Source organism: Ammospiza caudacuta, chromosome 5 (assembly GCF_027887145.1).
Source record: "Ammospiza caudacuta isolate bAmmCau1 chromosome 5, bAmmCau1.pri, whole genome shotgun sequence".
NCBI classification, from domain to species: Eukaryota; Metazoa; Chordata; class Aves; order Passeriformes; family Passerellidae; genus Ammospiza; species Ammospiza caudacuta.
In genome coordinates this window covers 31,112,784-31,126,321 of record NC_080597.1, presented here as the reverse complement: position 1 = coordinate 31,126,321, position 13,538 = coordinate 31,112,784, and the positions used below count along the sequence as shown (strand labels likewise).

At 44.1% G+C, this 13,538-nt stretch overlaps 1 protein-coding gene across 6 annotated transcripts; it reads left to right on the top strand.

The window, feature by feature from the left end:
- The first annotated feature begins 2,811 nt into the window (after positions 1-2,811).
- WBP11 (WW domain binding protein 11) lies at positions 2,812-13,471 on the top strand. Of its 6 annotated transcripts, none has more exons than XM_058805037.1 (13): positions 2,850-2,934; positions 3,470-3,616; positions 4,008-4,087; positions 4,891-4,922; positions 5,533-5,626; positions 6,013-6,209; positions 7,057-7,190; positions 7,941-8,140; positions 8,929-9,123; positions 9,604-9,705; positions 10,604-10,918; positions 11,519-11,701; positions 12,400-13,471. In XM_058805037.1, the coding sequence occupies exons 2-13, from the start codon at positions 3,609-3,611 to the stop codon at positions 12,831-12,833; spliced, it is 1,974 nt and encodes a 657-aa protein (XP_058661020.1). In that variant the 5' UTR covers positions 2,850-2,934; positions 3,470-3,608; the 3' UTR covers positions 12,834-13,471. The 6 variants fall into 6 exon arrangements, with proteins under 6 accessions (XP_058661021.1, XP_058661020.1, XP_058661025.1 ...); XM_058805042.1 differs by having other exon boundaries at positions 4,004-4,087; XM_058805039.1 differs by having other exon boundaries at positions 3,970-4,087.
- Positions 13,472-13,538: the final 67 nt, after the last annotated feature.

Genomic DNA, 13,538 nt, shown 5'->3' with positions numbered 1-13,538 from the left:
ATTTGTAGCGTCTTGCTGTGATTTGCTGTGAATTGTTTTTTCATATCTTAGAAACAAAGGTAATTTAAGAATTAATAAAAATGTACATGAGTATTGGAAGACTTCTCTTTTCTGTACTTGCTTTGTTTTGTTTGAGGTTTTTATTAATCTCAAAACCAATCTTAAACCAAATAATAAATAAGTATTAGAAGCTTCATTATACAAGCAATTTTTTTTTTTTTAAATCCATGATAGACCAATCTAGGAGGGTTGTGCATAGCTTCCTTTTTTTAGTACCCACTTCCCCCATACTAAAATCATATCCAAATTCATACATGTTTGCTAATATTCAATATTAGCAATCTTAATTTATTAATAAGTAGATAATCCCTATGAAATAAAGAAATGGGTAAGATTCACAACCCTTCCATTCTGGAGTTTGGGGGGGGGGGTTATTTGTTTGTTTGGTTTTTATTCTCTTCTCTCTAATATTTTCTGACTCCTGTTTTATGCACAAAAGCCACTAGATGGCAATGAAACTGCTGGTACCCAGCAGCTCTGCCAAGTCATCAGGGAGAAAGCCCAGGGATCGGGAGCAAAGATGGGAGCCAGGGCCTGAGAAACTGGGACCAGCTGCAGTCTGGGCTATGTGAGTCAGGAAAGGCACTTCAGCGGTGGCAGAAAGCACTGCCTTGCCTGCACGAGGTATTGAGGTGGATAATGTGGTGACCTGAGGCATCACTTCTCCAAGATGGAACATCTCCTGTCTCCTGACACAGATGGCACTCAGTTTAGAGGTACTTCTGCAGAGGCAAGAGACTGTCAGTCAGCAGAACAGCAAAAATCGTGTGTTGGAGAGGCAGGAGTTCCCGGTTCCTGTTTCTATGTGCAAATGTACAATCTAAACTAGGAATTAAAATCAGCTCTATGAGAGGTTGCCAATCACTGCTGTATGAGAACAGTGGAGTCAAAGAAAAACAATCTGTTGTATTTTTCAAGCAATTTGCCCACACGTTCTTGAATGCAAATGCTAAGCAGTGTCAGGGGAAGTGAGGTACACAGTGAAGAACATAGAGCTATAAAACTGCCTCTAGGTATATCCTTGTTCCTGGTGGACTTAAAGGAAAGCAGGTTTCCCCAAAACAGATTTAATTCCTGCTCTCTCTAATGCTCTGGCCATAGTCTTATGTTTGGAGCTCCAAAGATGTCATAACCAATCTGTTGATATTTCCCCTCCAGACTCCTTCAAGCTGCCTCTCAGTGTCACAGAAGTACCAAGTGAAAAACGTGAGAGGACTAGTGTCCTCCAAGTCAGCAGACACTGCTGAGAGAAAGCAGTCAGGGCTGAGGCAGTACCACTGTCCCCACTGAGCCCAGGACTGCCAGGACAGAAGACCCTAAGCCTTGTGGGGTGCAGCTAACCTTCAAAGATTCAGCCATCCCCCTCTACATGGCCTGGCACCTGACAGGGGTGTGTATGGCCACAGCTTTCCATCACATCCTCTTGAGTGTTCTGCCTTTGCTCAAGCTGTTGTTCCGGACAAACGATTAAGAATTAAAACTGAGATATATGTGCCTAAACAAAACCGTGCAAATCAGCCCAAACCAGTGTAAGCTGCTTCCAAACCTACGTGGAAAAACAGTATGGTTGCAACCAAAATCTGCCCAGCTGAATATTTTTTTCTGGTGACAAGAATAATACAAAAAGAACATGCCAAAGAGGCACAAGATGGGGGTGACCATGCTGTGCATGTGGTTAGCAAGGCTCTGTAGGCACTGAGAGCTCCTGAAGCCTTGGCTCGGAGGATGCTCCTTGACTTTGACTTTGTGCAGCTTGTGACTAAATACTGTAAATGCTGGCATTAATGTGATATATAGCTTATACTCCTTTACCCATCCTGCAATGATCCTTACAAATTAGTCAACTGAGTCTCCATTACTTGAAAAATTATAACAACATTGTGTTGCACTGTATGCTCACCAGGAGCAGTGAGTCTAGAAATCCTGCCCAGGGATCTGACCACCTCTGCTCCCAGATGCCACCTGTGCAGAGAAAAATTTCCTTTCTACATCTCCTCCCCAACATGCTAGTTCTTTAAGCCTGCACCCATACTTTATTGTTTGCACATTCATGTTTTGTGCATCTTCATCCTGGTTCCTCACATGCTGCGGACTTTTGCTAGAAATTGTGCTTCTGGCGATGACACAAAGCAGCTCCCACTAGGTGTTCACCAGCCTCGTCAGTTCACCACAGCGGGGGCTGTAGGAGGGGACAAATACCAGAGTATCTTCTGTGGTGCCCGACGGCATCAGATTTTTATCAGATTTCGTACAGAGGGGTCCCAGCCCCGCTCGCAGGGAAGCAGCGCTGCGGGCCCCAACAAACCATGGAAGGGCCTGGGGCTGTGGGCAGTCCCTGCCCCCGCAGCGCTCTGCACCTATGGACACAGGGACAGCGGCTTCCCACATGTCCCTCGGCTCTGCCTTGTTTCAGGGCACGGGGGGCACTTTGGGGGATCCTCCTGGAGAGCGTGAGGGAGCAGAGGCCGCGTTCGCAGCTCTGTTTCCAGCGCAGGCCGCACGGGAGCATCCCTCCCGCGCCGCGTGTGTCCACCCGCTCCCAGAGCCCGCCGGGGCCGCCTAGGCGCTGGTCTCTATTACTATCTCTATCGCTATCTCTATCGCCATCTCTATCCCTGTCTCTATCTCCGCCAGTCCCCGCTCCCGCCCCGCCTTCCCGCCCCTGCCCAGCCCCAACCATAGAGTTGAGGCCGCCGAGGGTGAGCGAGCGGCGGCGGAACCATCGAGCTGCGGCCGCCGCTTCCGGAGCGCGGCTCCGCGCCGCCACTCGGTGCCGGTGCAAGATGGCGGCGGGGCCGCGGCGGCGGCGGGCGCGGGGCTGAGCGAGGCCGCGGCCGCCCGAGGGAGCCGGAGCCGGGCCCGGCCGGCCCAGGGGTGAGAGCGGCGCGGCGGGGCTGGGCTGCGGGGAGAGGAGAGGCGAGGAGGGGGAGGTGGCAATTCGCGCTGCCTCATTTTCTTCCTCCTGCCATCGGGCGGGAGTAGGAGGGGGGGCTTTCTGCCCTGTTCCTCTGTCGCCAAAAGAATAATTAATTTATTGCTTGATTATATATCTTTAATTTTTTCATCTTCGGCCGTTAACTTGTTGCGTTGAAACTCTTTAGTCTGGGTCCTTAGAAGACGTGAAGTCGAGGTTTCAGAAGTTTGTTTTCTTTCTCTTTAGCCTTTAAATATTAGAAAGATGGGAAATACAAGGTGTAAATGTAACTCCTGCCTGTGTTTGCTGAGCTTCCCACCTAAGGAAGCGATAGTGTCTTGCAAAAGCAAAAACCAAACCCACCCCGGTGCTTTGGCAGGGAAGCAGTTTTGGAGGGGAATGGAGAGAAGAAACATCCCTGGCTGTGGTTTGGACACTTATGTAGTCATCTGTAAGCTGGAGAGATATCTAAAGACAGGAAATAATTTTTTGCAGAATAATCCTACACTTGCTGATACAATGGGGGCTGGGGAGAGATACCATGAGCAGTTAGAAGTCTGAGGAAGGGAGGAGATCTATGGGGAAACATTTGAAACAGAGGAAGGTGAAAACTGGAGAGCACTTACAAGAGTGAATGACAAGGTAAACTCTGATATGCTCTTGGAAAAATAAAGTATGTGTTTTTCCCTGCCCTGCAGCCCTCAGTACTGTAAGCATAAAGCTTCTTGGTTTGAGTTGTAATGTGAATAATAACAAACTCATCAATTAGCTTAAAATTATGGCCTACAAAATTAGCAATAAGTAGGTACTTAGTTAAATAGTAGTACTTTGTTGGAGTAGGGCAGTTTTGATACAGGTGCTGAGCTCATAGTCAGGTTTGAGGACCTTAAAGGTGTTTGGGCTCTTTGAGGGAGTAACTTGCTGATAGACAGAAGAGAAACAAGCATCCTCAAGCTACCAGTGTGTAGGACCTGATACCATATTATCTTTTCCAGATCCCTCCCTCCTTTTTAAGTTTCATTTTTTGAGGCAGAAGAAAAAAGATCAAAATGGGGCGGAGATCTACATCATCCACCAAGAGTGGGAAGTTTATGAATCCCACGGATCAGGCCCGTGAGTATCCATGAAAGCTGAGCAGGGAGGAATGGGGAGTGCCTGGAGGAGCAGGTAAAAAGCTTTCTCTGAGGGTAGAATCCTCAGGATAGAACTGAGTTTCTCTAATTTGAAAAGCATTATCTCAGTTTTGTGTGGGAAGGCTGCTTGCTTTCATGCTTCTGCTTCTCTCAAGTATTTACCTCTTGGGTCTCCACTGGTTATCAGTGTTGGAAGGCCTTTGTACTTAGCTGCTGGATAAACTGCAGGCTGCTTCCTGGGACAGAGTTAATCTGTCCCAGGCAGGAATCTGAGGAACATGTCAAGTTTTGCAGGTGCTCTGGTTAGAAGGGGGAGTTGTCTTACTGTTTTTTGTCTATTTTTGGTAACATGCCAGGTGCTATCAGTGCTCAGTGAATAAAGAAAATCCCGACTCCCACAGTGGATATGCTTTATTTCAGAGGCATTCTCAAAGCCTACTTATTTTTAAAGTGTGTTGTCTGATGACTCTGTTTCAGCTTCTGTGCAGCAATCTTTTCATGATTGCACCTATCACTATGACTTTGGTTGCCTATTGTTCTTTTTTGTATAGCAAAAGCCTTGCTTCTGCAGACATGAAGACTGTAGTATCATTTTTTTTCCTGTATAAAAGACAAGAAATAGAAATCAATTTCATGCTATATTTCTCGTTCACTGGGAAGCAGTAAATCTTTGTAAAATGAGTGAGCTGTTGAGAAACAGCCCTAGTCTTGATGAAGAAAAGGTTATTCATTAATTTGATTTTGTCTTTCAAGTTGTTACTTTCTTTTTCTTTTCCCCTGTAGGGAAGGAAGCTCGGAAAAGGGAACTAAAGAAGGTAACTAAAGAGATTAGGGAGCGTGTAGTTGGCATTTCCTATACTGTGTATTGTGTGTGTGATTGTAAAGGGCCACGAATAGACTGTGGATATTTTAATTGATATCCTAAGACTGACTACTTTAGAAATACTATCCAAACATGTAGTTCAAAAAAACATAGAAGTCTTGTTTGGAGTAAAGATCCCCAGACATTCTTTAACTTGTATTTATTTTAAAACGTTGCTGGAAGTACTTAGAAATTAAAAAAACCCAAAATGATAAAGCAAAGAAGCAAGCAACAAACCAAATAAAAAAAAAAATCCAAGCATCCAAGAGTCACACACTTCTTAGTGTGTCTAATGTATTTTGTCAGTTGGTTGTGTTGATTGCACTTGACTTAGTTGGAGTGAAGAAATGATAGTAGCATTTGCAATTACCAAGATAGTGGAATTAAAATTACCAGAAGTTTTAACTACATTTGCTGCTCATTAGTGCCATGGTGAATGTTTTCAGGGCATTCTGAGGTGTGATTTTTTTTTTCTTCAGACTGGAAATACTGAAAAAGGGGTAACAGATGTTTTGTGTCTTTCTACTGTGAAACTTTTCTGTCTGCTTGATCTCTGATCTTAGAACAAAAAGCAGCGGATGATGGTCCGAGCAGCTGTGCTGAAGATGAAAGATCCGAAGCAGATTATCCGGGACATGGAAAAGTTGGATGAGATGGGTGAGTGAGAGGTACCAGGTGCTGGACTTAGGCCATGGTTTATGGAGATGCACAATGTAGTTTTGACTGCCAATGGGAGAGACTGAAATAGAGTATTTTTTTTTTCCTTTTCTGTAAGAAGGGGGGATTGTGTATCTGGGGATTGATTATGATTTGAGATGTTGTGGTGCCATCAAAGAGGACTTTTTTCCCAGAAGATGATTGATAAGAAAATCAAGTAGTGTGTGAGTGCTGCTAATGTAGAATTCAAGGAGGGGATTGTCAAAAGGCTGCAGACTTCCTGAAAATAGGGATTGGAATTTGTTTTGAAATAGTTCCATTCATCACAGCTGTGCAGTAGAGTAATTTGCAAATTTTTGTCTTTTTGTTTTGCTGTCTTGGATCAGAGTTTAACCCGGTACAGCAGCCACAACTTAATGAAAAAGTGCTGAAGGACAAACGCAAAAAGCTCCGTGAGACTTTTGAGCGTATCTTGCGTCTCTACGAGAAGGAGAACCCTGACATCTACAAGGAGCTGCGCAAGCTGGAAGTGGAGTACGAGCAGAAGAGAGCACAGCTCAGCCAGTACTTTGATGCTGTCAAGGTAATGCTTGCTGTATCTCAGTCTTGTAACTGTGGTAGTGTATTCTGTTTGCTCATTAGGTGTGACTGTTACAGAGGAAGGGAGATTTGTGTGAGTTCAGCATCACGTGGCCCATATGAAATATTAATTTGCATGGTACCTCAAATTAGAGCATTTCAGTGAGGACAGTATGGTGGTTGTCAGGTCACTGTTTGTCTCTGACATGCTGATCTCATTCAAAATGAAAGGAGGAAAGGGAAATTTGTATTGCAAATCAACAATATCAGACATTTGTTTTCTGTATTAAAGAGAGAGCGAGCTCGTGAGTGTGCAATTGGTATTTCTATGAATTTCTGCTAAATCTCTTGCTGGAAATAATGAGAAATCTTTGGCATTCCTTTAAAAACCTTCCTCTAATATTCCTCCCTACCGTGCTGGAGAACATAGTGTTTTGCAAGTGCAAGGATCTGTAAGACTTCTTTTTTTTCCTCTCCTTTAGAACATGCAGCAGTCTCTGACTTGAATACTTAAAAAACACAAAAGCACAGCCATGCTTGCCTGCAGTCTCTTCATTTCGTAGACTGAAGGTCTAAAAGAAGGTGAAAACCTGACTCAGTTTTGACTGAAATACTAAAACTTTTCTTGGGTGCATTGCAAGTTCTTTGGTTTGCATTGAAGGCTTTTGTTGTTAACACTTTCCCAGATTTCTTTCATGGACTGCTGCAAGATAACACACCCTAATAACAGGCAGATTTGACAAGTGGTGGCAGGTTCCATATGTTCTGTACTTTAAAAAGTAATGAGATTGTGCAGTAGCTTCTGTGGAAGTAGCCTATTCTCTTTTTCTATTTTCTCCCTTCCCTTTCAGAATGCTCAACATGTTGAAGTGGAGAGTATCCCCTTACCAGATATGCCTCATGCTCCCTCCAACATCCTCATACAGGACATCCCCCTTCCAGGGGCTCAGCCACCTTCTATCCTCAAGAAGACATCAGCCTATGGGTTAGTGGAAAAATAAACTTATGGGGGAAGTAAAAAGAAAGCATTCATATTATGGGGGAGGAGCTAGGGGTAGAAGTAGAGGAAATATTGACTTGTAGAGGTTGGGAATTCTATGCAAGTGAATTGTTCTTTCTTTTAACCAGAGCCCTTCTTAATCTTTCCCCACCATTAGAGCTTTTTGTTTAAATTTATTTGAGTAATACATTATGCCTTTTAGCTTTTGTCTTTTTCAAATCAGGAATGTAGATCAGTAGTAGTAGTATCAGTTCATATTGGAGCCCTACTGTTATGAACATAAATGCCCTTTAAATTGCCCTATGTGTGTTCTGTTGTCCTGCTGCCATATTCAGTGTATATGGATAGTTCATATAAACTCCTAGTTTGCTTGGTTTTGTTTTGATTGTTTTTTTTTTTTCATTCTAGTGCTATTTTTTTTCTATTTCTTTCTGAATAGCCTTCTGTTTTTACCAACTCTGATTATTTCATTCTTCTTCTGCGGTAGGATTCAACAGCTGATTTTTTTGAGTATTGTCTTCAGTTGGTTTCTGAGCAGCTTTTGTCTGATCTTCTTCAGTCATGTCTTTGTTTGATGTTGTAAACTCCTTGTGTCAAATCTGTACTTTCTAAATGTTCATGTTTCTTTTTTAGAAGTCTGCATAAGCAGTGCTGAGAGAAGGCTCAGTAATTCTACTAAAGGCACATTTGCTTTAATTGTGTTCCTACATTTCTCATTTCCTTTCATACTTCCAGCCCACCGGTTCGCTCCATTTCTGTGCTCCCTCCCCCGGGGCTCGGTGTTCCGCGTTTACCTCCGGGCAGGAAGCCCCCAGGCCCTCCCCCAGGGCCGCCCCCTCCTCAGGTGCTGCAGATGTATGGCCGTAAGGTGGGCTTCAACTTGGACGTGGCGCCTCGAAGGCGAGAGGAGGAGATTTCTTACAGTTCTGAAGCAGGTGAGGGCTTCCCTGTTCCTCTCTGCAGTTTTCCTTGACCTCTGTTCGGCTGTGGATGGTCCTGCTGTGAATGCGGCGTGCCCCAGACAAAATGTTCTCTGGCATTATGAGTGTTAGCACTATTTGAAGGACTCTTACTAAGTGATTGCTCTCTGAGGTAATTCAGATAGATTCATAATATCTGCAATTTTGCTACCAGCTGTAGTTTTAAATGTTGAAACTTCTAATTGCATGTCTCAGATACTTTTTTTTTAGGTTAGGTTTCACAGATTAGATTTTTTTAGATGAATCCTTAACAGTGCTGGAACACTGTTCATATTAAAAAACCTACTCTCAGAGAAATCGTCTCTTTAAAAAACCCATCAAATAAACACCCCCAAACCAAAACTACAACAAAACCCACAATGAGCTCTGGATGTGCATTTGCTAGGAGAACATAGGTCCTATTTTTCATACAGTTCATCCTTAGAAATTTTTGTGACTAGATGAATTAGCTTTATTTAATGCCAGAAGACATCAAAATATTTCAGTGTTGGGTAAATGCTGAATAGAAGTTGATGAATCAGTTGCAGTAGCAGTTGCCTTCACTTTTTTGCTGTGTAAATTAATTAGCAGGTTAATATGAAATCTTACAGATTTTCCAAAATATCCTTTAAAAATATGTGCTAAAAAGTACAGTTTGTCAGTGCTTTTGCTAAGGGGAATGTTGTGACTGCAAACATACACTGGTTTGAAGGAATATTTTGTATTTGGAGTTGATGCATTTCCCAATACTTTGCTTTCTGCAGGACAGCGAGGCCATGATGATGACATGTCCAGCACCAGTGAAGATGAAGGTTACCCTGAGGATATGGATCAAGACAAGCACGATGAGAGCAGCGATGACAGTGACAGTGATAGGTCGGATGCAGACAGTGAAGGAGAGGACTTCCTGCATCGTGATAATGACAAGGAGAGGGAAGGTGGTGAAGAAAAGAAATCAGGTATGAAGGGGAAATAGAAGACAGGGAGTTACTTCTGAAGAAAAACACTACTTGACACAGCTGAAGGTGTGTGTGCAATTTATTTAGTCAACTAACAATGTTCTAACTCACCTAAATTCCAGCTAAAGGATTTTTAATAATAAATGAGTCAGAAGGAGGCTATCTAGAAGTAAAGCAACTTTCAGATAAACCTGTTTTCTTAGAAGTTGAGTTAGCCTATAACTCACAAGCCATTTTTCACCTCAATCATTGCAAAATTACGCCTCAATATAAAATATGCTCACTTGCTTGGGGGAGACCTGTTTGTAGAGAATACTAGGTTAGCAAAACTTGAAACAATCAGAAACACCAGTGCAAACTCTAATCTAAGAAGCATCATTATGTTAGACTGATGGGCTATCCATACCAGGTATCAACATAGCTATCTGATTTTTCTTATTTTCTCCCCACTTCCTGTCACCCTTACCCTGCTTTCTCCAGGTCACAGTGTCCGGTTTGCAGACATGCCTGGCAAGTCACGAAAGAAGAAGAAGAACATGAAAGAACTGACTCCACTCCAGGCCATGATGTTACGAATGGCAGGTGAGTCAGGTGGATATAATATGTGGTGGGATGCCTTTAGGCTTCCAGTTAAGGTTTCAGTTTTTCTGTGGGCAGCTTACTTTGCCCAAGTTTTATTTTATAGAGTAAATATTTTACTGTCATAATGTAACCTCTGCTGAGAGTATCAGCTCTCATTAGGTATTTGAGTTATAGTTTGGGTTTTGTTCTTTTTTTCTTTTGTTTGTTTGGATTTTTTTTGGTTTTGTAAGTTTTTTTAAAATTTATTTTCAAGTAATGTGTGTGTTTTGCATAGCAGAGTTGAAATGAAGAGTAGCAATTTACTTTTTTTTTTCTTCTAAGCCTTTTCTCGATTAGCTTTTAAACAGTTGTTCAAATGAAGTACAAATCTCTTTCTGAAAGAGAAAGGGTAACATTGTGTATGTGCTCAGCATGTAACCTGTAAGATTTGTACTCCTTAAAAATACCCTTCTGCTGAGATAAGTTAACCAATAAAACAAACTTTGTTTTAAAAAGAAACTCCAGTATCTTTCAAAGGTGCAGGAGTTTCTTGGACATGGGGATTTTGTTTATTGTGGCGTTGTGTCCCCAACCCCCTATTGCCTCGCCTCCCCACAAACTCCTTTAAGGCAGAGATTAAATAGCAGAACTTTGGGCTGGTAGTACAAGTTTCAGGTCCCAGAGGAACACATAACTCTTGTTGTCAGAGATCTCTCTAGAGCAGCAACGATTTTTCTGTTATTATTTTTATTTGTTTTCATTTTATGTTTACCAATAAAAAGTGGTCAGATTTCTTCCCTTTGAAGGTTTATTTTTCTCTTGCTTCTTTTTATTTAATTCTGTGTACTCAGTTTTCTCTGATGTTCACAAAGATGTTATGCGTAGACAGATTTTGTAAGGGTATCATCTCCATATCTAGGCCAGGAAATTCCAGAAGAAGGGAGAGAGGTGGAAGAATATTCAGAAGAAGAGGAGGAGGAGGAAGAGGACTCAGAGTCTGAAGAGACATCACAGCAACAGCAGCAGCAACAGCTCAGTGAGGAGGCACTTGCAGAGACCGGGTCATCCACTGCGACTTCCCAGGCGCAGCAGCAGCAGCAGAGTGCCCAGGCTGTGCCTCCAGCTCAGATACAGGCACCTCCCATGCCTGGGCCTCCTCCTCTGGGACCACCTCCAGCCCCTCCACTGAGGCCCCCAGGCCCACCCACCGGCCTTCCTCCTGGCCCTCCACCCGGTGAGTGCTTGGTTTGCCCTGCTCTGAGGGGTGCAGGCTCTCAGGCAGTGCTGTCAGTGTGGGACTCTGGAAGCTGCACAGTGGGTTGCAGGTGGAGTATATGTAGCCACTTAGTGAGACCTGGCTGTCATAGTCTGCATCATTGTTGCTGTACCTTGCTTTTGAGGCGTCAGGCTCCTGTAGCTGTAGCCTTCCTGATGGTTGTCTTTGTTAGAGCCAACACTGGCAGACAGCAGCAGAGCCAGTGTACGAAGTGGAGTAAAAGAGCAAAAGTTCCTTAGCAAAAAAGAAAAATCAAATGCCACAGAAAAAGGTTTATAGCTATTTAAATTCTAACAAACTCAGCTCAGAAGCTGTTACAACTTAATTGTATGGGGAGGAACCCTTTTTCTATTATACACTTTGCCTTCATAAAGATGCTTTAACAGTGTAACTGCTGCCTCTCCTTGAGATTTTTAGAAATTCTATTTAATCTGGCAGCTAGGTAATACAGCTTTCATTGGTATGTTGAAGATCTTTATCCTTAGCTGACGAGAAAGTTGCTGGGACATATTTTTAACTGTGAATTAAATTTCTTGTTTGTTACATGAACGCTTTCAGGAGCTCCTCCGTTCCTGAGGCCTCCAGGGTTACCGGGGTTGCGTGGGCCTTTGCCTCGGCTGCTGCCACCTGGTCCTCCCCCGGGGCGACCGCCTGGTCCTCCCCCAGGCCCCCCACCAGGCCTGCCCCCAGGTCCTCCTCCACGTGGCCCTCCTCCTCGTCTGCCCCCTCCTGCCCCCCCAGGTAAGGGGTTCTGTGTGTCTCAGTGCCAGGTCTCTTTTTGCTTTCTTTTCGCAGTCTTGGCTGTGGTGATCCAGCCAGTGAGGCATAATTGGCTGGCAGTTTGCCTTTGTTCCTGGCTGGGGCTGCATTGTGCCGTGTGCTATTACATTGTTCTGTGCAGTAACACGGAAGTGCTGTGCATAGTTTGGTAGCAAAAAATCTGCCCTGAAAAAAAAGGGAATTTCAGAGTTTAGATTTTTACTCTGCTGGACTCTTTCTGAAAAGCATCTGAGTGCTGTAATGGCACTCCACTAAATAAATTGGGGATCTGAATATTTATTTTTTGTGCCTGGGTCAGACATTTCTGATGACTCTGAAATTCCAGTGGGATGGATTGTCAAGAAACTTTATTCTCAGATTATAACTTTAAATTTAAAAGGGAGTGATTAAAAAAAATTAAATTTTTAAATTTAAAATTCAGATTTAAAAGGGAATGATAAAAAGCTCCTGTGGCTTTCAGAGCCTGAAGAGAAGCATTTTCAACCTGGCGCTTAGTGCAGATTTGAAAACCTTTTTTTTTTTTAAACCAGTGCTGCTGCATCTTGTTGGGGATTATTTCATTTTGCTTTTTGTTCTTGGCATTCTGAGCCTGTGCGCTTTTTTCCTCAAATATTTTGAAATTCCCAGATGTGGAGACAGCTCTCGCTTTCGTCTTCCAGGTATCCCTCCTCCTCGCCCAGGCATGTTACGGCCGCCCCTGGTGCCTCCCTTAGGACCTGCCCCACCCGGGCTGTTCCCACCAGCTCCCATTCCAAACCCTGGGGTGCTGAGCGCCCCGCCCAGCCTGATCCAGCGGCCCAAGGCGGACGACACCAGCGCTGCCACCATCGAGAAGAAGGCCACGGCCACCATCAGCGCCAAGCCGCAGATCACCAACCCCAAGGCGGAGATCACGCGCTTCGTGCCCACCGCGCTGCGCGTGCGCCGCGAGAACAAAGGCGCAGCCGCCGCATCCCAGAGGAAGCAGGAGGATGAGCCTGCCCTGCCCTTAACCAAAGCTGCCCCTAAGGCTGGTGCGTCTGCCCCTATCTCTGTACAGACAAAGGATGATGTGTATGAAGCCTTCATGAAAGAAATGGAAGGTCTCCTGTGACCTGTCGTAGTCCTGGTCAGCTTTCCTGCCCCTCTGAACACTGTGGAGGGAGAAGAAGGGAAAGTCCTCCTGCAAGCAACGAAAGGGCATGACTGGAAATAGTTCCCTACCCACAGGTTAACTTGCCAGTGTGCTGTGAGCAGAGACCGCTGCAGCTGAGGTGTGCCTGGGCACCTCCTTTCAGAGCCACCACGTCCACCTGGGGAAAGGAGATTGCAGTAAAGGAGGCGATGCTGCTCCCCTCAAGTCCTCCCCCTTCCTTAGAGGGAGATAATGATACTCTGGGGACGGGGGTGACTATTCCCTGCCAAAATCCCCAAAATCCTTACACAGCCTGAGTGCTCTGGTGAGGGTAGTGGAACAGGTTTTTAACGAGCCAGAAAAGTGTTAGCAGCGTTTCATACACAAATGGTTGTCCAGTTTTTATTTTCTGTACTTTTTTTTTTTTCTGTAAATATTTTATAATCATGTTTTTAGTTGCAGTGAGGTTGATCAATCATCTTTCTTCCAGGGTAGTCAGGGAGGTCATTTGTTGCGTATACTGTACACTGGAGTTTTGCATCCTATCCCCTTTATGGTCATCTTGATGGGATTTTGTTGGCTGGGGAAACTTCATTTTGTCTTGTGAAAGACAATAAATGTTCAGTGTATCAAAATACCACTTTCCCTGTGATTTGTGAGAAACTAACATGCAGGTGGAGAGGG

Coding starts and splice junctions, on each gene's coding strand:
- WBP11 (XM_058805037.1), top strand. Junction 9,706..10,603: donor CATGATGTTACGAATGGCAG/GTGAGTCAGGTG, acceptor CTCCATATCTAG/GCCAGGAAATTCCAGAAGAA. Junction 10,919..11,518: donor TCCTCCTGGCCCTCCACCCG/GTGAGTGCTTGG, acceptor GAACGCTTTCAG/GAGCTCCTCCGTTCCTGAGG.